General features: G+C 43.3%; 1 protein-coding gene across 5 annotated transcripts in view; it reads left to right on the top strand.

Moving 5' to 3' along the window:
- LOC126248359 (histone-lysine N-methyltransferase EHMT2) overlaps nucleotides 1–21,827 on the top strand; it is a 267,727-nt gene that overhangs the window by 227,970 nt on the left and 17,930 nt on the right. For 3 of the 5 annotated variants that reach the window (XR_007545466.1, XM_049949279.1, XM_049949276.1), the window contains one exon: nucleotides 10,219–10,320. The exons of the other annotated variants lie outside the window; for them this stretch is intronic. Coding sequence is in view for 2 of the 3 variants with exons in the window: in XM_049949279.1 (XP_049805236.1) it covers nucleotides 10,219–10,320 (102 nt within the window). In the remaining variant the exon portion in view is untranslated. The remainder of the gene's footprint in view (nucleotides 1–10,218; nucleotides 10,321–21,827) is intronic. 5 annotated transcript variants of the gene reach the window in all.

Here is a 21,827-nt window from a genome sequence, read left to right as displayed (position 1 = left end):
CGACTCTATATTACCTGCCAAGTTTCACTGGTGATTTGTTGGTTATGAGGAAATAGGGATTAATTACACACTATTGAGTCCATCATCATCATCATCATCATCATCATCATCATCATCATCATCTCTGGGATGAAACTTGACTAAGCTTTCAGTAGAGGTGGTCAGCACAAGCATTAATCTTGCTCACTGCTCGTGTCCTTGGCAACTGCTCATCTGTAGCGATATGATGTGCACATGGTTTTCATTACATATTCACATAATTTTCCATAGAAAAGCTGTAGTATATGTTAATTTACATGAAAATTTGTTCTGTAAATTTCATTTATAGGATTTCAATTAATCTGGCTGATTTCAAAATCTGCTGTAAAACCTTCACTTTAACTGTCATACTGTTTGGCTTGGCAGCTCAGTGGTCAAGACTATTGATCCAAAGGTCTGTGGTTCAATCCCTGGTCAGTACTGGGGTATTGATCTGTTTCTTATTACTTGTTTCCTCTCTGCCAATAGTTGATAATGTGAAAATGCAGAGTTGCATGTGACAGAGTAAACACACAAGCACTAGTCATGTACCCTACTCTGTGGGTTCAATGTTCCAGAGACCACTTCCCAGTTTGGTTACATCATGTACAAGACAGAATAGTTTCTGAAGGCAACAAACAATATGAGTGCTCAGCAAGTCAAAAGTGGATGCTGTATAGCCAGCTGATGTACGTGAACATTGAGCATCCAGAAATGGGTAGAGCACCTCACCAGCATGATTCACTATGTCACTGATAAATCTGTGCCAAGTCTTCAGGAAAACTAAGGAGACACTCAATTCTCTGATGGAGTGAGGATTATCACTCTGCTATCAGATAATCACAATTTGATATGCAGAGTTAAAAGGGCTGTCAACCAATAAGAACCCGACAGCCTTTTTTGTGTTGAATGACAGCGAAAAGCTGTCCTATAATTAAGGAGAGGAAAAATTGTGGCAGCAGTCTGTGAACATTATTAATGTTTCCATTAAACTTGACCACTTCTGAGAAGCCATTAGGAATATTTCAGGGAGATGTAGACTGTGCTTTATTAATGCTGCAATGTGCAATGGAAGTCTCATGACTAGTAAGAGATACATTGTGACAACCATGGCAGAACACTTGGCAGAATCACTGCTACCATCAGCCAGAATCCAGCTTTGTGTTATCTACAAGTGTTTGCTGTAAGGAGTAGTTGGGACTTGGGTTCAACAAATTATGCAACTTGCAAATGTACTCTGTGTGTGAGAGCTGAATTGAGCACTGACTGCAGCATGGAACATGGCACATGGCACTAGGTCACAACAAAATCCACTGCAGTCTGTTTGACACCTTGCTGGAAATTTTAAGAAAATTGTCCTTAAACTTTTTTACTTGATAAGGAAATCTGGAAATTCTCTAACTCATGGAAGGAAGCTGTTTCAGTTCTCCTTCACAAACCTGCAAAAGACTAAAAATTCCCAAGTAACTGTTATGTTGTTGCCCACACTAGCTGCTTCTCTTCCCCCCTCCCAAGCATAACCTCATGATGATGCATCTAGCACCCCTGTCCTGTCCTGTTCCCACACCCTCCCTTCATGCTCCCACAGCCAGCACTAGCATCTTCCCCCACTCCAATCCTGCTCTCTGTCCCCTCCCCTCCCCTCCCCAACCCACCCCACTCACACCTTTTCTGTACCCCCACTACTCTTTCAAGCAAAGATTGCTGCTTACCTAAAATACAGTTGCAAACAGGCTGTAGAGCTTGGTGGCAACAGTGGCCACAAACTGTGCTTCTGTAAATGTGTGTGTTTTCTACATCTGATGAAGGATTTAGTATGATAGCAGAATATATCTAGCATTCTTTTTTGCTGCACCTGTCGGTGACTCAGTGCTTCTTCAGTGTGGGGAAAAGCACTCTCTCCTTTCCCACTGTTGTTATTCCATCCTGGATTTTCCATTATACGCTGTCTGACAAAAAAACAAAGTCAAGCTCCCAGAAGTAATAGTGTTCCATAGATTTTGTGTTTGTTTTGAATACAGTCAGAGAGAATCCCTTTAGTCAACCATAGTGCCAGTAGTGCTAGTGTTTGTGTTCAATACAGTCCAGAGACAGGTAGTGCTATTTTCATTGTTTTCTACAAGAAGTGGCTAGCAACCACAGTTTAGTCAACAATCAGCCGCCTTTAGTGAATTAGCAGTCTAGTTAAAAGTTGAATAACTCTCTACAGTAAATTGATTTCTTAGGATGGATAGGATGTGTGATGGCTGTGTATGGACGCAGGAGGAGCTGGCCACTGTTCGCGAACAGCTGAACGTATTGATGGCCGCGGTCAGCCGTCTTCAGGCTGCTGCCTCTGAGTGTAGCAGCAGTGAGGAGTCTGGTGCGTCGCATGGTACACTCCAGGTGTTACATGCTTCACCCACTGCCCCTGCTGTCGAGACATCTTCGCGGGTACCGGGCGCAGTTGGGCCACCCTCTCCCCAAGGGGAGTGGCGGGTTCAGTGGCGTTAGCGGCGCACGAGGCAGAGGGTAAATGTGGAGGCTGGCCGTGTGGCATTGCCTGCTCTGCCTGTGAGTGGACATGTGGCCGCTCCTTCAGCAAGGTCCGAGCAGGCACACGGGGGGAGGGGTTTATTAGTTATAGGGAGCTCCAACGTTAGGCGGGTGATGGAGCCCCTTAGGGAAATAGCGGAAAGGTCGGGGAAGAAGGCCAGTGTTAACTCTGTCTGCTTGCCGGGGGGTCTCATCCGAGATGTGGAGGAGGCCCTGCTGGAGGCGATAGAGAGCACTGGGTGCACCCGACTGCAAATTGTTGTTCATGTCAGCACCAATGACTCCTGCCGTCTGGGTTCAGAGGTCATCCTCAGTTCGTACGGGCGGTTGGCAGAATTGGTGAAGGCGGAAAGCCTCACTCGCGGAGTGGAATCAGAGCTAAGTATTTGTAGTATCGTTCCCAGAACAGATCGCAGTCCTCTGGTTTGGAGCTGAGTGGAAGGCTTAAACCAGAGGCTCAGACGATTCTGCGGAGATCTGGGGTGCAAATTTCTCAACCTCCGCTATCGGGTGGAGAAATGTAGGGTCCCCCTGAATAGGTCAGGCGTGCACTACACTCCAGAAGTGGCTACAAGGGTAGCGGAGTATGTGTGTAGTGCACATGGGGGTTTTTTAGGTTAGAGAATTCCCTCCCTAGGCCCAACAAGACGCCTCCTGAGACACGGCAAGGTAGGAGTAGGCAAAATGCAACAGGGAATAACAATATTAATGTGCTAATAGTAAACTGCAGGAGTGTCTATAGAAAGGTCCCAGAACTGCTCTCATTAATAAACGGTCACAACGCCCATATAGTACTAGGGACAGAAAGTTGGCTGAAACCAGGCGTAAACAGTAATGAAATCCTAAACTCAGATTGGAATGTATACCGCAGAGACAGGCTGGACAGTGAAGGGGGAGGCGTGCTTATAGCGATAAGAACTGCAATGGTATAGAAGGAAATTGACGGAGATACGAAATGTGAAATAATTTGGGTGAAGGTCACGGTTAAAGCGGGCTCAGACATGGTAATTGGATGTCTCTAGGACCCCTGGCTCAGCAGCTGTTGTGGCTGAGCACCTGAAGGATAATTTGGAAAATATTTCGTGTAGATTTCCCCACCATGTTATAGTTCTGGGTGCAGATTTTAATTTGCCGGATATAGACTGGGAGACTCAAATGCTCATAACAGGTGGCAGGGACAAAGAATCCAGTGTAATTTTTTAAGTGCTTTATCTGAAAACTACCTTGAGCAGTTAAACAGAGAACTGACTTGTGGCGATAACATATTAGACCTTCTGGTGATAAAACAGACCCGAACTATTTGAAACAGTTAACGCAGAACAGGGAATCGGCGATCATAAAGTGGTTACTGCAGCGATGATTTCAGCCGTAAATAGAAATATTAAAAAATGTAGGAAGATTTTTCTGTTTAGCAAAAGTGACAAAAGCAGATTACAGAGTACCTGATGGCTCAAAACAAAAGTTTTGTCTCAAGTACAGATAGTGTTGAGGATCAGTGGACAAAGTTCAAAACCATCGTACAATATGCGTTAGATGAGTATGTGCCAAGCAAGATCGTAAGAGATGGAAAAGAGCCACCGTGGTACAACAACCGAGTTAGAAAACTGCTGCGGAAGCAAAGGGAACTTCACAGCAAACATAAACATGGCCAAAGCCTTGCAGACAAACAAAAATTACGCGAAGCGAAATGTAGTGTGAGGAGGGCTATGCGAGAGGCGTTCAGTGAATTCGAAAGTAAAGTTCTATGTACTGACTTGGCAGAAAATCCTAAGAAATTTTGGTCTTATGTCAAAGCGGTAGGTGGATCAAAACAAAATGTCCAGACACTCTGTGACCAAAATGGTACTGAAACAGAGGATGACAGACTAAAGGCCGAAATACTAAATGTCTTTTTCCAAAGCTGTTTCACAGAGGAAGACTGCACTGTAGTTCCTTCTCTAGATTGCCGCACAGATGACAAAATGGTAGATATCGAAATAGATGACAGAGGGATAGAGAAACAATTAAAATCGCTCAAAAGAGGAAAGGCCGCTGGACCTGATAGGATACCAGTTCGATTTTACACAGAGTATGCGAAGGAACTTGCCCCCCTTCTTGCAGCGGTGTACCGTAGGTCTCTAGAAGAGCGTAGAGTTCTAAAGGATTGGAAAAGGGCACAGGTCATCGCCGTATTCAAGAAGGGACGTCGAACAGATGTGCAGAACTATAGACCTATATCTCTAACGTCGATCAGTTGTAGAATTTTGGAACACATATTATGTTCGAGTATAATGACTCTTCTGGAGACTAGAAATCTACTCTGTAGGAATCAGGATGGGTTTCGAAAAAGATGGTAGTGTGAAACCCAGTTCGCGCTATTCGTCCACGAGACTCAGAGGGCCATAGACACGGGTTCACAGGTAGATGCCGTGTTTCTTGACTTACGCAAGGCGTTCGATACAGTTCCCCACAGTCGTTTAATGAGCAAAGTTAGAGCATATGGACTATCAGACCAATTGTGTGATTGGATTGAGGTGTTCCTAGATAACAGAATGCAGCATGTCATTCTCAATGGAGAGAAGTCTTCCAAAGTAAGAGTGATTTCAGGTGTGCCGCAGGGGAGTGTCATAGGACTGTTGCTATTCACAATATACATAAATGACTTGGTGGATGACATCGGAAGTTCACTGAGGCTTTTTGCAGATGATGCTGTGGTGTATCGAGAGGTTGTAACAATGGAAAATTGTACTGAAATGCAGGAGGATCTGCAGCGAATTGATGCATGGTGCAGGTAATGGCAATTGAATCTCAATGTAGACAAGTGTAATGTGCTGCGAGTACATAGAAAGATAGATCCCTTATCATTTAGCTACAAAATAGCGGGTCAGCAACTGGAAGCAGTTAATTCCATAAATTATCTGGGAGTACGCATTAGGAGTGATTTAAAATGGAATGATCATATAAAGTTGATCGTCGGTAAAGCAGATGCCAGACTGAGATTCATTGGAAGAATCCTAAGGAAATGCAATCCGAAAACAAAGGAAGTAGGTAACAGTACGTACCAGATAGGGTTGATAGAAGAGACAGAGAAGATCCAACGGAGAGCAGCGCACTTCGTTACAGGATCATTTAGTAATCGCGAAAGCGTTACGGAGATGATAGATAAACTCCAGTGGAAGACTGCAGGAGAGACACTCAGTAGCTCGGTACGGGCTTTTGTTAAAGTTTCGAGAACATACCTTCCCCGAAGAGTCAAGCAGTATATTGCTCCCTCCTACATATATATCGCTAAGAGACCATGAGGATAAAATCAGAGAGATTAGAGCCCACACAGAAGCATACCGACAATCCTTCTTTCCACGAACAATACGAGACTGGAATAGAAGGGAGAACCGATAGAGGTACTCAGGGTACCCTCTGCCACACATCGTCAGGTGGCTTGCGGAGTATGGATGTAGATGTAGATGTAGAAGGGGACAAGGAAACGAAATGAAACTTCATGGGTTGAGAGTGTATGTGATGTTACTTCAATGATAGCAAACCTAAGTCAAATTTACAAACAACTTCGCAGTATGAGCCCACTTATCAGTATGATGTTGCACAACTTCTGACATTTGTGCATGCATTGATTCAGTTGGGAAGGGTGTCATAAAGTCATTGTATCCACTCCTGAGGCAAGCTGGGCCACAAATGTTGTAACTGGTCCTTGATATCCCAGATATTGGCACTGGGATGACATTGATGTCCAAGCTGATCTGATACATGTCTGTTGGGGATGGATGTGGGGACCCTGCTGGTCATGAGGTTACGTTAACAATATACAGGCAGTTCATAGTCAAATGTGCCATGTGTGGACAAGCATTGTCCTGTTGAAAAATGGCACAACAGTACTGCCCTATTAGAGATAACAAGGAGCAGAGAGAGCCCATGATATACTATCATGCCGTCTGAGTTCCTCAGTCACCACCAGCCATGATCTGAAGTCATATCCAGTGTCTCCCTACACCTTGATGCCAGGATTAAAACCCATGTCTCTCTCTCCAAAATATTTGAAAAATAGAACCTCCTTTCACACCTTGATGCCAAAATTAAAACTGGTGTCTCTGTCTCCAAAATATTGGAAAAATAGAACCTCTCCCCAAGAAGTAGCCTTACTCGCTGACGATGTTAGTCTGGGGGATAGTGAAGAAGAGCAGCTTATCACTGGACACAATGTGACACACTTCATCAACAGTCAATGCTTCCTGGTCAAGGCACCGCTCCAAATTCAGCAACTTGTCTTGTGGTGTTAACGACAATCTATGCATGGGACAGTAGTTCCTTGGTCCGACTGACCAGTGGTTCAGGATGCTGCTGGGAGTCCAGTGGTTGTTCTTGCTTCACCTGTGTGTGGGTGAAATCATGCACAGCTAATTTATTGTGCAATGGAACAAACCTACAGAGTGACACAGCTTGCTCCAACAACATGGGAAGGTAGTGGCATTGTGCTGCATACATGTATTATTATGTTGTCCGCAAGTCACTGTATGGTGCATGGTGGAGGGTGCCTTGTACAACTACTAGTCATTTTCTGTCCTGTTCCACCAACGAATAGTGAGTGCCTGTATGTCTCCGTACAAACCCTAATTTCTTTTATCTTACATTTATGGTTGTTAAATGAAGTGTACGCTGGTGGCACTAGACTACTTCTGTTGTCAGCTTCACATGCTGAGTCTCTAAATTTTCGCAACTGTTTCGCTAAAAGAATATCATTTTCCCTCCAAAGATCAAACCTACCAGCAACAAATCTAGTAGCCCACCACTGAATTACTTCTTTTTCTTCCTGTGATCTGACCTAGTGGGGATCCAGAACACTGGAGCAGTACTCAAGAATGGGTCGCACAAATGTCCTTGAAGGGGTCACCTTCATAGATGAGGTACACTGTCCTAAAATTCTCCCAATAAACTAAAGTCGACCATTTACCTTTCCCACATCTGACCTTACCTACTCGTTCCACTTCATATCACTTTGCAGCATTACTCCTAGACATTCAGTCAACACGACTGTCGAGCAGCACACTATCAACGCTATATTTGAACATTACAGATTTCCTTTTCCTACTCATCCACATTAACTTACATTTTTCTACATTTAAAGCAAGCTGCCATTCATCACACCAACTAGAAATTTTGTCCAAGTCATCTTGTATTCTCCTACAGTCACTCAATGATGACACCTTTCTGTAGTCCACAGCATCATCAGCAAATCGCCACATATTACTGGTCACCCTGTCTGTCAGATCATTTGCATATGTTGAGAATAAGTGTGATCCTATCACACTTTCCTGATGATACACTTGACTCTCATGAACACTCGCTGTTGAAGGATAATGTACTGGGTTCTATCACTTCAAGCCACTCACATATCTGGGAACATATTCCAAAGCTCTTACCTTCATTAACAGTCAGCATTGGTGCACCATGTTGAACACTTTCCAGAAATCTAGGGATATGGAAGCTGCTTGTTGCCCTTCATCCATGATTTACATGATATCAGGTGAGAAAAGGACAAGCTGAGTTTTGCGCAGGTGAAGCTTTCTAAATCCATTCTGTGGTTGCCAGGTAATATCAGAATAAAGAGAATTGGTAGGTAGGCAGGAGATAAATTTGTTTATGAGCCTCAACGTCATGTATCAATGAGATAAAGAGTGACTGGATGTGAGGGGCAGATAGCTGCATATTTGAAACCAACCATCTGTTCATGGAGTTCCTCCTTCCGGTCACACAAGTTGGAAGAAATCTCACCCCTACATTTCTCTACAGTATGTAGCAGCCTTAACACTTGTCTTTTTGCTTTGTCAGCAGGACCCACCAGTTTTTAGTGCCTATGCCTTACAGATTTTAATCTGTCAGACTATCAAAAATCTGGAAAGGAAGATGTCAGAAGAAATCTATCTTATTTCATACTGCTAACATGCAAGAGGCGTTGAGTGACAGACAAGCACATTGAGAGTAGCCAATACTTATAATGTCTACCAGCTACTTCCAATGGGCCTGTCTGCCACTGAATGCTTCCTCTATATGTTGAGTAGCAATCTGTCCCACTTCTTGAGTGAAGTGAAAACACACAAGGTTGCATTAGCGACCTAAGCTAAGTCGGCTGGTACCTGTCTGCAACAAATCAAACTACTGAATATGCACTAAAAGAGAATGACAGACATTTTAAACAGAGTAATTGCAATGCACATGTTAACACTCCTCAAACACTGATAACAAAGTGTGTGCATAATAGTAACCATTCATTTTGCCTGCCATGTTTTTATTGAAAAAAATCTTACTGTATGTTCATTTCAAAATGTCCCTTTCTCTTAGCTTTCTTCCACTGAAGTGAAGTCAGTCCAAATCATTTCCGCACAGGGTAGCTGCGTGGTCTGAGGCATCTTGTCACAATCCGGGTGGCTCCCTCCGTTGGAGGCTCGATTCCTCCCTTGGGCATGGGTGTGTGTGTTGCCCTTAGCGTAAGTTAGTTTAAGTTAGATTAAGTAGTGCGTAAGCTTAGGGGCTGATGACCTCAGCAGTTTGGTCCTTTAAGACCTAACCACAAATTTCCAAAAGTCCCAATCATTGTGGCATGAAAATAAATAAATGGAACTATCTGTCCTATAGTGCATAAATACTAGTTGACATATTGTCTTTAATGTTTTTGAGGTTTCATCGTTATCACATGCATTCACCCCCCTCCCCTCGGTTGACTAATCTGAATGCTGCAGTGCATTTGTGAAGCTAAAAGTGTTTCTGCTATGCACATGAAGGTGGAAAAAAGCTTTAAATGGAAGCTACAATGTTCAAAATGCAGCTAGTAAAAATGTTATACTGACAAAAGTATAAATGTATTATGCCAATTGAAGATGAAGATGGGAGAAAGCCCAAAACAAGGCTTGGCATAAATAAAGCTATGCCAAAACTGGCTAATTGCTGTATTTATTCAAATAGTTTGGTGTACAGCCATAAAGTTCAACCACCATTAACATGGATAAATTCATCTTGCTTATTGCACATATTTTGGATTATGTCACTCCAGACATTCAGATATTTCTTACCATATTATTCATGTTATGTCACGTGTAATTGTAGAATGTTGATTAAATGATTTTAATTCTTGAAATTCCATTAAAACTTTTACTGAAGCTGAAACTAGGAGAGACTACATGTAAATCAAAGCCTAAATTTTTTAAACAAGATTGATAAGTGCACTTAAATAGTAGTTTGTGTTAGCGCAAAACTTCCTTAGAAGTGTAGAAACTTAAAATATTCAGTGTTGGATGTTTCTCCACCTGGTGATAGAAAATTGATTGGGGATGAGGAGAAAAATAGAGAAGCAGTTAAAAAAGCAAACTGAAGTAGGTAAGTTTCTCTATAAGCTTAGAGTCAAGACTCTCTTAAATTTTCTGCTTTCTTTTTCTTGTCACTCTGGGTGCTAAATCCTAAGTTACATATTTCTTTTAACTTCTTTCTGAAAAACTTCCACATCTTTACTTTTCTCTTATCTCTTTGTTATTTATTTTTGTAGTTAGCAGCCTTTTTTTTAGTGTCTCCACATGATTGGAAATTAAAGAAACTGTTTTAATTTGTGTAGCATAAAAACATCCAGGTCACATTTATCATTTCTTTTTCCTTTTATTTTCTTTTCTGTTTGTTTTGCTACAGAGAAGACACTTTGGCCATAACTCAGTAAATGAGCGTAAAAATTCAGTAGAATTGGTTTCCTGCAGTTTGAACCCACAGGAACATCTAGGCAAAGCTCCTCATGTAAGTTAATTTGATGACTTATTACTCCACTTAGATTATCATGGTGATTTTTTTCCATCGTGGTGTTTGTTTCCACCGTGGTTGTTTCCAGTGGAATGTTGTGTATCCCTTGTTCTCTTTGGAAAAAGTGCTTGGTTTAATTTTAGTAACAGCTTGCTTTTTCACTAACACTTGGTGACGTGCTCTTTGTCTTCAACAGCCAGTCAGATGACTGTACTGTAAACTGGATTGTAATTAAATGTGTGAAGAAAGACAAGGAAGAAATTAGATTGTGTGAACTACTACTTTCTTAGTCTAATAATTAAACTGATAATCTTGGGTGTTATCGCTGTCTGGTTGTTGCACATGAAATGTTAAATTTGTCACCAAAGTTTCAAACAATGGAAAATAAACATTGTGTCAAGGCTATGATAGAACAAATTTGATTTTCTGGACTGAAAAGCTTCCGTAACTTTCTTCATTGTGTTGTGTCAAGACAAGACAGTCGAGACACAAGGCGAGGAAGCCGAAAGGGCACGCGTCAACTCACGCAGGCTAGTTTAGGTCTGAAACAGGAGACGTAATGAATGCTATAAAGAAAAGTACGTAGCTGCTAGAATACTTAACTTTATTCCATCATTTGTATACAGCATTCTTGATGATACAAGTGAGACTCTATCTTGAAATGGTTAATGGCGCCTTGCTAGGTCGTAGACATGGGCTTAGCTGAAGGCTATTCTAACTGTCTCTCTGCAAATGAGAGAAAGGCTTCGTCAGTGTAGTCGCTAGCAAAGTCGTCGTACAACTGGGGCGAGTGCTAGTCCGTCTCTCGAGACCTGCCGTGTGGTGACGCTCGGTCTGCGATCACTGCCAGTGGCGACACGCGGGTCCGACATGTACTAATGGACCGCGGCCGATTTAAGCTACCACCTAGCAAGTGTGGTGTTTGGCGGTGACACCACACATTGATTAACTTTTTTCTATTTAATATTGACATAGATACAGGTTCATTAATGAAAACAGTTGTGGCATCAAACGAGATATCACACATTGTGTCAAGATGTCAAGGAAATAAATAGTAAGCCACTCTTGCCCCTTGTGAGTGGGTGGGGGATGGAGGAGAGAGAGAGAGAGAGAGAGAGAGAGAATTACATTTTAAATTAATTGAAACCTTCTACATCACAGCAACAGATCAAAATTGTGGTCCATGGAACGTGTAATAACTAACTACACTGGAAAACACACTAGCAGAAATGAAATAAAATGATGGAATATATTGATTCAAGTTTTTATAATTCTTGTAAATTGGCTCAACACATGAAAACATGTTTTGCGTAGGATTAATGGGACAGAAACAGCCAAAGTAGCCATATCAACTGTTGGCTAACATGGTTTGGGGTTGTCATAGATGTCAAACACTGATTTACATTTGCACAGTGGAGATAATAATAATATTATTAATGAGTTCCTGAGGGACACTTTAAGCACCTTCAAGAAGAGCTATCACTGGCTCTAGTACAGTCATGAGAGTCGTTGGCCTAGTTACAGTAGGTCTTTTTAGTCAATTGTGAATCATTTTCAACACGATGAACAGCCAGGTAGGGACTGAAGCTTCAGGAATATGACACCAGAGTAGTATACAAAAATGGATGCAAGCAGAAGGATGTCAACTGCCTTTCACGGAATACATTGGAGAAAGATTTGCTTACTGGTGAAATCCTAGTCATCACTGCAGTAATGAATATTGCAGTTCTACTGTGTGAAGATCTTTCATTACTGAAGATTATAGAGGCATTAGAGAAGAAAGAATCTGTGAAAGAAGAACTGGACAGTAACAGGTGGAACATTGTAAAAAAGGAATTACGGCCGATGATTGTCATCTCATCTCATTTACAGCCAGACATACTGAAGTATTTTCATGATTCTCTGATATCAGGTTATTTGGGGTTTCCAGTAACCCTGGTTTGATTTGGAAGAAGGTACCATTGGCCAGGTCTGTACTGATCTGTCAAACATTACATATGTCACTGTAGAGAATATCACTGATGTAAGCATATGCCTCAATTACCCTCAAAACACCTGAACAGGTGCTTAAAACATCAATGTAGGCCTGTGCTGTTATAGTGCCATGCAAACCAACAAGGGGTGCAAGCCCCCTCCGTGAAAAACACGACCACAACATAACACCACCTCCTCCGAATTTTACTGTTGGCACTATACAAGCTGGCAGATGACGTTCACTGGGCATTTGCCTTACCCACACCCTGCCATCGGATCGCCACATTGTGTACCGTGATTCGTCACTCCACGCAATGTTTTTCCACTGTTCAAACGCCCAATGTTTATGCTCCTTACACCAAACGATGCGTCCTTTGGCATTTACTGGTATGATGTGTGGCTTAAGAGCAGCCCCTCGACCATGAAATCCAAGTTTTTTCACCTCCTACCTAACTGTCATAGTATTTGCAGTAGATTCTGATGCAGTTTTGAATTCCTGTGTGATAGTCTGGATAGATGTCTGCCTATTACACATTAAGACCCTCTTGAACTGTTGGCGGTCTCTGTCAGTCAACAGACGACGTCAGCCTGTACGCTCTTGTGCTGTACGTGTCCCGTCACATGTCCACTTCACTATCACGTCGGGAACAGTGGACCTAGGGATGTTTAGGAGTGTGGAAATCTCATGTACAGACATATGACACAAGTGATACCCAATCACCTGACCACGTTTGAAGTCTGTGAGTTCCGCAGAGTGCCCCATTCTGCTCTCTCACGATGTCTAATGACTACTGAGGTTGCAGATACGGAGTACCTGCATTATGTGGCAGCACAATGCACCTAATATGAAAAATGTATACTTTTGATCTCTCTCTCTCTCTCTCTCTCGCTCTCTCTCTCTCTCTCTCTCTCACACACACACACACACACACACACACACACACACAGGAGTGAAGCATGGGGGGGATGGTAAATTGACAGTTACTAAGGGGCTCCTGCGAAGGACAGCCTTACATAATTTTAACAATACATCTTGATTATTTGCATTTAAATGTTAGATTTATATTAAAAAATGACTAATTAGGTGATGAATGAATGCTTGCTTGACAAAATTTGGACGACGGCGGATGGTGTGGCGGTGGTGTGGGACACTGCGAGTAGCACTCTGATTGCAGCTGTTGGCGGTGGCAGCAGTGGAGGTCCCTGACTGCGGCATGCAGCAGTGTGCTGTGATGCTCTGCAACTTGCCCCGGAGCGTATAAGCGGAGGGTTCCGGAAGGGTCGATGCACACATCAAGAGGGGGGAGGGCGGAACGGGTTAACACTGGTGTAACACTTAACACGCATATTTTGTTGCTTACATCTAAAGGAGGGCCATGCCTCTTCTTTTGGGTAGATTTTACTTATTTACTGTTACTTTCTACTCACTACTATCCTTTACTGACTACTACTGTATGGGGGCAGCAAGGAACACTCTTGCTCCCATTTCACAACATAAAATGCTATTCCCCAGGAGATTGCCGTGCAGGGACAGCAGAAGGGGGCAACCGAAGTCACACAAAAAATCCTTTTGTAAACGCTACTCATAGTGATACATCAATAAAGATAATTTCTAAAGGAATATATACAGAACTAGGCCAAGCGTGCAAACACCTCCTCAGCAGGGGTAGCTATTAAATACTGAACTGCTACCATTAAGTAGCACATGGTATTGGTGAGTTGCTCAAAAGTTTTCATAACAGAGTTATACTCTATATAGTACTCTCCGTATATTGTCACTCAAAACTTATACAATGAATGATGAATAAATCATATGAAAATTAGAATTAATTGCGGCAGACAAGGCGAAGAATAGGGAGGAGGTGGTAGCGTTCGGGGACATGACTGGCTTATCACAAGGTGACAGCTGTGCCGGTCCTTGTGTCTGCACCATGCTCTGCTTATAATAAGCGTTCACTGGTAGCATAACATGCAATTTAAATGACTCCAAAACTTTGTATTAACTGGAGACTCACTGCATCGTAAAGTGAATCATGGCTAATGGTTTTGCTCTGACCTCGGGGTGACAGCATAAAACAGACCATTTAACATCACCTACAACAACACACACACAGTCACTCTTGCCTGTACACAAATCAATTTACTGGGTCAAACAAATCAAATCTTTTTCATCATCAACAAAACTTCGCTGTCCTCTGGGGGTTAACAGCTGGAAGTCATCTCGTAGCATTGTGCATTGAGTTAACCAATCAAGGAACTACCACTTACGAAAAACAGAAGGCATGGACAGAAAAAGAATAAATGATTGGGAAGGATTTCAAAGAACTGCAGGGGTAGACATTAGTAGCAACAGGGTAGTGAGGGAATGAGGGCGGTATTGTCGTGCTTACTCATCATTTTGATCGGAGAGGGTGCAACAGTGAGGGGTTGCATTAATAAATGCCTGCAATCAATGCATAGGTGGAATTCGCTGTATGTAGGGGTTTCATAAGTGATTCGCTGAATTGGAAGCTTTAGTACTGGATGTTGGGGTTTAGGAAGAAAAGGGATTTGACCAATGGGAAAAATCATGTTGTGTTTAACGTGGAGTTTGTTCTGAGTATATTCGTGTACTGCCGCCCGCGATCGCAATTCCAGGGTCGCCCGACATACTGGCCAGTTCTGCCGAGAGACCCACACGTGGCGAACTGGGAAGGTGTTCACGTTAAAGAGTAAGGAATGGAGTATAATTGGGAGCAGGCTCAGGTAACAGGTTTCAGAATAAAATTGATTCAGCAGTGATACTAGTTGCAGGGTACGGAGATATGGAATAGGATAAACACTAAGTCTACTGGGTGATTGGACACTTGCTCAGATAACTAGCCGAAACACAATTTTTTTGCCAACAGTGGTACCTCAGAAAATAGTTAATGGGCCACTGCACTTAACACTTACCATGCTAAGCCCTTAACTGCATGCCACTCCCTGTGTGCTGACTGATTTTTTCTATTTTCAACAGACTTTAAATAGCTGTAAAGGACGTTTAGTTAGAGATACATAAAAAAATACATGTATGGTTTACAACTTTAAGGTTTCAACTTTACATGGGTTAACAGTCATGTGTATGGGGCATATACTGTTTCCAAGAAGTGATGCGGATTTCTCCTCGATTTTGCAAAAATAAATTTTTGTCAAAAATTTATTTTTACTACTTTATTCAATTTAAAGAAGAAATAAAATTTGGAAAGTGATCATTTGACACTGGGAAGACATTTGTTATACCATTTGCACATAAATCATAGCTACATACACATAAGCTATTTTGCATAGTGAACCACAGAGTGATAAAGCTTGAAGCACGGGGTGACACACAAACCTACATTACACTCACTGCACTCATAAGAAGTATCTTTCCTCCCAGCTTTACCAGTAATGTTCTTTTGCTTTCCACTACACACTACACAACGTCTTTGTGCTTTCTTCTTCCCTTCTGCCATTTCCACACGGTTCGGGAAATGTTTCTGCGACAATCGAGCAATCGTTGCAGATCCATGAGAATCCTCAATTCTCTCTCCTCTCTGTAACACTAACGCAGTGCAGACCTCCTGTATAAACTTAGGAGTGCTCAGTTTCTTCTCATTGATGCAATTGTGCAAAATACAACCATTGGAAACTGCCATAATATACAGTGGAAGGCAAGCTTTCTCCACCACTTCACTGTTTTGTGATCAAGTGCTCCATATGAAAGACGCTGATCAAAAAGGTCTACACCAGCTTTATGTTTGTTGTAATCCAGCACTGCCACTGGTTTCAACTTCTCATTGCCTTCTCTTGTAGCAACAGGCAACATTGAGGATGTGTGCCTGGTACTTATCATCCACACATCCCTCTTGTCTTTCCATCGCAATGCTAGCACATCGTTCTTGCGGCGAAATATTTGTTCACCCTTTTTGAGTTTACCCTCTTTGAGAGCCTTGGGCAATCCTTTTCTGTTTGGCATTACAGTCCCTACAAGACCAGTGTTGGCTCTAGCCAGTTCTTCGGCTAGCTGAACACTGGTGTAAAATCTGTCAACATATACAGTGTGGCTCTTACCTTGGCGGTGGCTCACCTTCATCTGACGACAAATCTGTGTCTGAAATAATACAGAACGTAACAGAACTAATCGCAACATGAACTGTCTTGTTCTGCATCGATTTAGTAAGATGTTAGACTTACCTGGACTATCGTTATTTTCCGGCATTTCGTAATCACTGTCACTGTCGAAATCCGAAAAATCATCATCAGTAGGTTCAGGAAGTACTTCTTCAATCATTTTTCGAAGTTTGGCATCCTCATCACTCGCCATTGTGAGTAAAAAGAAAATAAACAAGCTAAAACCAAAACACTAGCGCCAAAATCAACGGTAAACAAACGACAGGACACCACAGAACACGTAACATACGCGTGAAAAACACACGTGAATTCGTTCGGAAATATATACGGATATATCGCATTACCTCACTACGTGCTGCGATCTAGCGCTAATATGATGAACTGCAAGCATTACAGGACCTACAGGTTGTAGCGGGAACGCTAACAATGCGTTTGAAACACTAAAACAATGTGGAATGCGGTGGGACGTAATATTAGGGCGGCCGCATTTTCTTCGTTTCCGCCAGCGACGTAATATTACGGCAGCCGCATGGTAAGTGTTAAGGGAGGAGCGATACCTCTATAAAATGGCTGGAAAAATGTGCCTAATATACAGGGTTATATTAGTTCCCGTAATCCTGTCGGAAGGCATAGCCTAGCTACCCTGCCCTGACTGAAGAAAGGAAAAAGACAGAATAGACACGTTGACCCAGTAGTAGGGTAAGAGAAAGGGGGGCGGGGGGGCAAAAAAAATCTGCAGCGACTAATACGGCAGTAGAGCGTACTGTCCACAGGGACTTCCACAGCAGAATAGGTCGCATACCGCCAGCCTAGCAGGAGAGTAAGGAACAGAGTCAACGAAATTTGGCCTCTACTAAGCTGGGTTTACCATGGGTCAGAACAGGTCTGGTCTTAGTTAATCAGCAGTGAATCAACTACACAGCACCTTGGGGAAGGTATATGATGTCCTTAAAAACAAGATAGATGGGGTACAGGTGTGAGTCAGTTACGACGTGACGATCGTGTAGCAAATTGCTCACGGGTGCAGGTAATTACTAATACTATATGAAGATGGGTGGTGGACTTTAGAGAAAACTTCTCGGGTGGCTCGTAAGCCATACAGTAAAATCAGTCACAAACCACGAGCTAGTGGGTTTGGGAGTGGGGCATCTCATTGGCCGGGACTATGAAAGTCACATAGCGTCAACAGTAGGAAGTGTCAGCGTTGGAGAACAGTGGCAGATATCTGGGGTTACTAGTGTGTGAATGTATGTTTGTGCTGTTGGTTCGGAAACAGCTCTGCTTAACTCGTATGCCAGGGAAAAGTAGAGGTAAGCAGTGCTGTAAAGCAGTTCTACTTAGCCCTCATGCCAGGGAAAAGTAGGGGGGAGGGGGGGTCGTGTTGCTACAGTTGTATCATCACTGATCAAATTCCTGACTATATGGTACAGCCAGGTTTCAGTACAAGGGATTGCAGTGGGTGGATAGTCTAAGGGCATGATACTGATTAGACCTCCAATTACAATAAGTGAATAGCCAAAAAACAGACAGGGTGCAGAACGAATGCTGCTAGATGAGCGCAGAAGGCTGAATGCGGCGACAACAGTGAAATTCCAACTGTAGTAGCTGTATTGGAATATAAAAGGCTTCCTTTCCCCTCCCTGACGCACAGATGAAAGAGGTAGGGAGGCGATCGGATTACGAAAGTGAATATTGAAAGAATAAACTGATCAGCTGGGCACTCTGTGGGTGCTAACCACAATGTGTAAGGCACATGGCCCTGGAGGAGGGAGGTAGAAAATAATGGTTGAGATGGGAACAAGCAACTCAAAGCAGAGCTAGGAACCCAGTGCAATGCACGGGTGAGGAAGACATAGGGCGATTACTTCTCGGGAGGGTAATTACTACAAAATGCCTAAGATCCCTGAAGTAACAGGGTGAGTTATGAAAAAGAGGGCGCGAACTACTGCAATAGTGGTCAATAATCTACTGTAGCGTATAATACATTTTCACAAGATACTGCGTTACTGTGCTTGGGCGATGACGTCACACCATGGGCGCTAATCATTAACAAACAAGTGCTTATTTCAGCGGGAGCTTCCATCTTGCAACATCATGGGCGTCTTTGTTTGAATAAACAAACAGGTGTTTCTCACTTCCTAAATGCACAGCGGGGCACTGTTACCAAAATGGTAGCAGTGTCGATTTTTGTTCTCGCACGTAACAACTTCACTTCCTCAATCAATTGCTTCGTAAGAAGTAGGGTGAATAATAATGAAACCTAAATTCATCTGGGTGAACTGTTAAATGTGCAACACCCATGTGGGGTGCTAACTGCTATTCTTCATTTACTCGGGTGAAAATCGCATCTCTCCTACCTCAAAATCTCTCTTGCTTACTGCTCTACAGCGAGAGGGTAGCATACTTCTTCTCTACTTCAGGGGCGCATTCAACTCATCTCTATTGGGTAAACATATCATTTCTCTATCTTTAATCTTAGATTAGCACTTCTTAGTCTAGACAAAACATTTCTTAACCTGGTAACATGCTCATCTATGGTCCTGGAGAAAACAATGATATCATCTAGATAGACTAGGCATATTGTGGGTTTCAATCCTCTAAGTAATAGGTCGGCAAATCTTTGGAAAGTGGCTGGCACATTGCGCAACCCGAATGGCATTCTCAGAAATTAATATAGACCAGAGGGAACTACAAACACTGTTTTTGGCCTGTCCTGTGGTGTAATCGGTATTTGGTGGTACCCACTCTTCATGTTAAGGGTAGTGAAGTATTTACAATTCCCTAAAATGTCCAGTGTTTCGTCGATACGGGGGAGAGGGTAAGTATCAGGAGTGGTTACCTTATTTACTGCTCTCATATCGACACAAAGACGGTAGGTCTTCTCTCCTTTTATTGACTTCTTGGGGACCACAATGATTGGAGACAACCAGGGCTGGCGGAGGGTTGTATTATCCCTGCCTGTAGCTGCTGTTGGATAGTTTTCTCCACAACAGGCTGGAGGTGATATGGTATTCTATATGGTTTCTGTGCAATGGGCTTTGCATCTCCGTTAGGAATTTCGTGGTTAACAAAGTCAGTAGCTGGCAAATAATGCCTTTCCTGGAATAACCAGGAGTGCTCTTCCAAGATGGAGTACAATTTGTTTTGGGCAGCCGCAGGCAGATGAGCTAACTTATCCTTAAATTTGTCTTTGAGTATGGGAGCTATATGACATATGTCATGTTCCGGGAGCCAGTGTTTTTGGTTAGATTTTGGCTTCTCTTGTACAGGCTAGTTTTCTTCAGTCTCGTGGCCGCTAGCTGTAATGGTGCCACTGGGAATCTCTACCTCCTTCGTTCCAAAATTGTCCAAACAGACAGGAACGTAAAGTTTCTTTCCCTGCACTTCTGCTGTTGTTAAACCACGTTTAACATGGACCTGTAATCTGTCTAGGACATCGTTTTGACGGAGAGGATCCACCAATACGGCTGTTCTCGACAGTTCGCGGGATTTGACCCCAGGCCAGAGAATGCATCCCGTGCCACCGCTTATTCTAACAGAGGTAGTTGTATGTAACACCCACATTTGTGCAGAAGGAACCTGTGGATCTGGCCGCGTTTCACAAATTCCTTGTGACCAAATGATGGGTTTCCTCACCGAGACAGACGGTTTGCATTCTGTAATCAATTACACTCTGGTAGTGGTGAAGGAAATCACTCCCCAGGATGACATTGAAATCTTGCCTTTGTTTCCAAATTACGTCCATGTCAAAAGGGTAGTAGCTGTCTCCGATTTTCAACTTAACTTGATGATACCCAGCGGGTATGATTATCTCGTCACTCGGACCATTAATGTGGTGAAGAGGTGGTTTTAACACTTATCTATCCCCATGCCCTACGAGTAACACACTAGGTTTTGCTCCCGTGTCAGTAAGTATTCTTACCTTCTTCCCTCTAATTTTACCTTGAGGACGATACTTGCCACCTCATTTAAGACACCATGGCCGGCTGGATGCATTAGTTTTACATGGGGCACAGTCTCGCGGCATGACTTGCCCCTCAACCATTTCCCGGCTGTCTTTGTGGTCGTGGAGGATTGTTGGTGAATTACTCCCTCTGTTGGTTGTACAAGGGGCCCCTGTTTCCTGAGTTCTGCGGGCAGCTTTTACTCATGTGCCCTATGATTCCACACTGGGAGCAATAAGGTGCATGACACTGTGCGGCAACATGGCCTGCCTTTCGGCTGCATTGGCATGCCTGCTCGTATTTGAAAATTGGACGCGGCTGTTCGTCTGAGTGCGCCGAACTAGCAACAGAATGTGCTACCTTCTCCTGCATCATCGCAAGTCATGTGGCATCATGCAACAAGGCGGGTGATGCTATTTTGACCTCCCCTCCGACATATGGGTCGATTCCATGTGTAAATACGGCAATAGAGCAGGCTTCCACTTGCTCGATTAACACTTCGTTACATGCGGGATCCGAACCCAGCGTGTAAGTGCAGCTGGCCACAGTGCAGATTCGGTCAGCAAATGCCTATGCGTTCTCCCCTTGCTTCTGGCGGAGGGTAGATAACTTATCCCTGTAATAGTGTGCGTCACGTCGGTTCGAATACCTTTCTTTCAACCCAGCTTCTAACGTGGCGAAAAAGGTGTTGTCCCTAAGGATGTGCACTGATTCAATATAGGTACGGGTGTCACCTGACAATGTAAGGCAGAGTACATTCACCAGGAAATCGTCTGGCCAAGCGCAAGTGCGGCCTACATCTCGGACAGTTTGCAAAAAGAAATTTATATGTACTTTGGGTTTCCCGGAAAATGTTGGGATAAAGTTGACTGCAGGGAAACTGTCAGCCAAGGTGGCAATGTATGGCTAGGGTACTACGCTACTGGAGGTGCTTGCAGCCATCATTTGCAGCGTAGCAGGGTGTGTTTCGGGCACTCTTAAACTGGCAGACTGGGTTTGAGCCAATTTTTGGCATCCTTCTATTAAGTCTATCTTCTGTAACAGTAATTTGTCGATTTCTGCTTGGAGGGCAGCTACTGGGTCTGGTTTTCCCGTAGGTGGGGAGTTGTCTTTGCCATTGGTGGTACTATGGGTTTGAGGCATGGTTACAATGTTAGGGCACCTAGTGCTCGCTGGAAACTTTACAATCGGAGCACGAAAAGAAAGAAAGAAAGAAAGAAAGAAAGAAAGGGCCTGTATTGGATGAGACAGTGGCATAGCTGACAGCATGGAGGTGTTGGCTTGGAAAAATGAAGTGACGAACTTAGAGAAGTTGTGGCAGTGGTGTGTTGGGCGACGGTGGCGGAGGTAAGGGTGGTGGTGTCGACGGCCGGACACAGTGTCTCAGCTAGCTGCCCGAAACGTGTCCGTACCGCGGCGTGGCATGGAAGGCGGCTTCCTGCAGCATAGCAC

This window comes from Schistocerca nitens, chromosome 3 (assembly GCF_023898315.1).
Source record: "Schistocerca nitens isolate TAMUIC-IGC-003100 chromosome 3, iqSchNite1.1, whole genome shotgun sequence".
Taxonomy (NCBI): domain Eukaryota; kingdom Metazoa; phylum Arthropoda; class Insecta; order Orthoptera; family Acrididae; genus Schistocerca; species Schistocerca nitens.
Note: the sequence above shows the minus strand (reverse complement) of the source record. Positions and strands in the feature narration are given on the sequence as shown.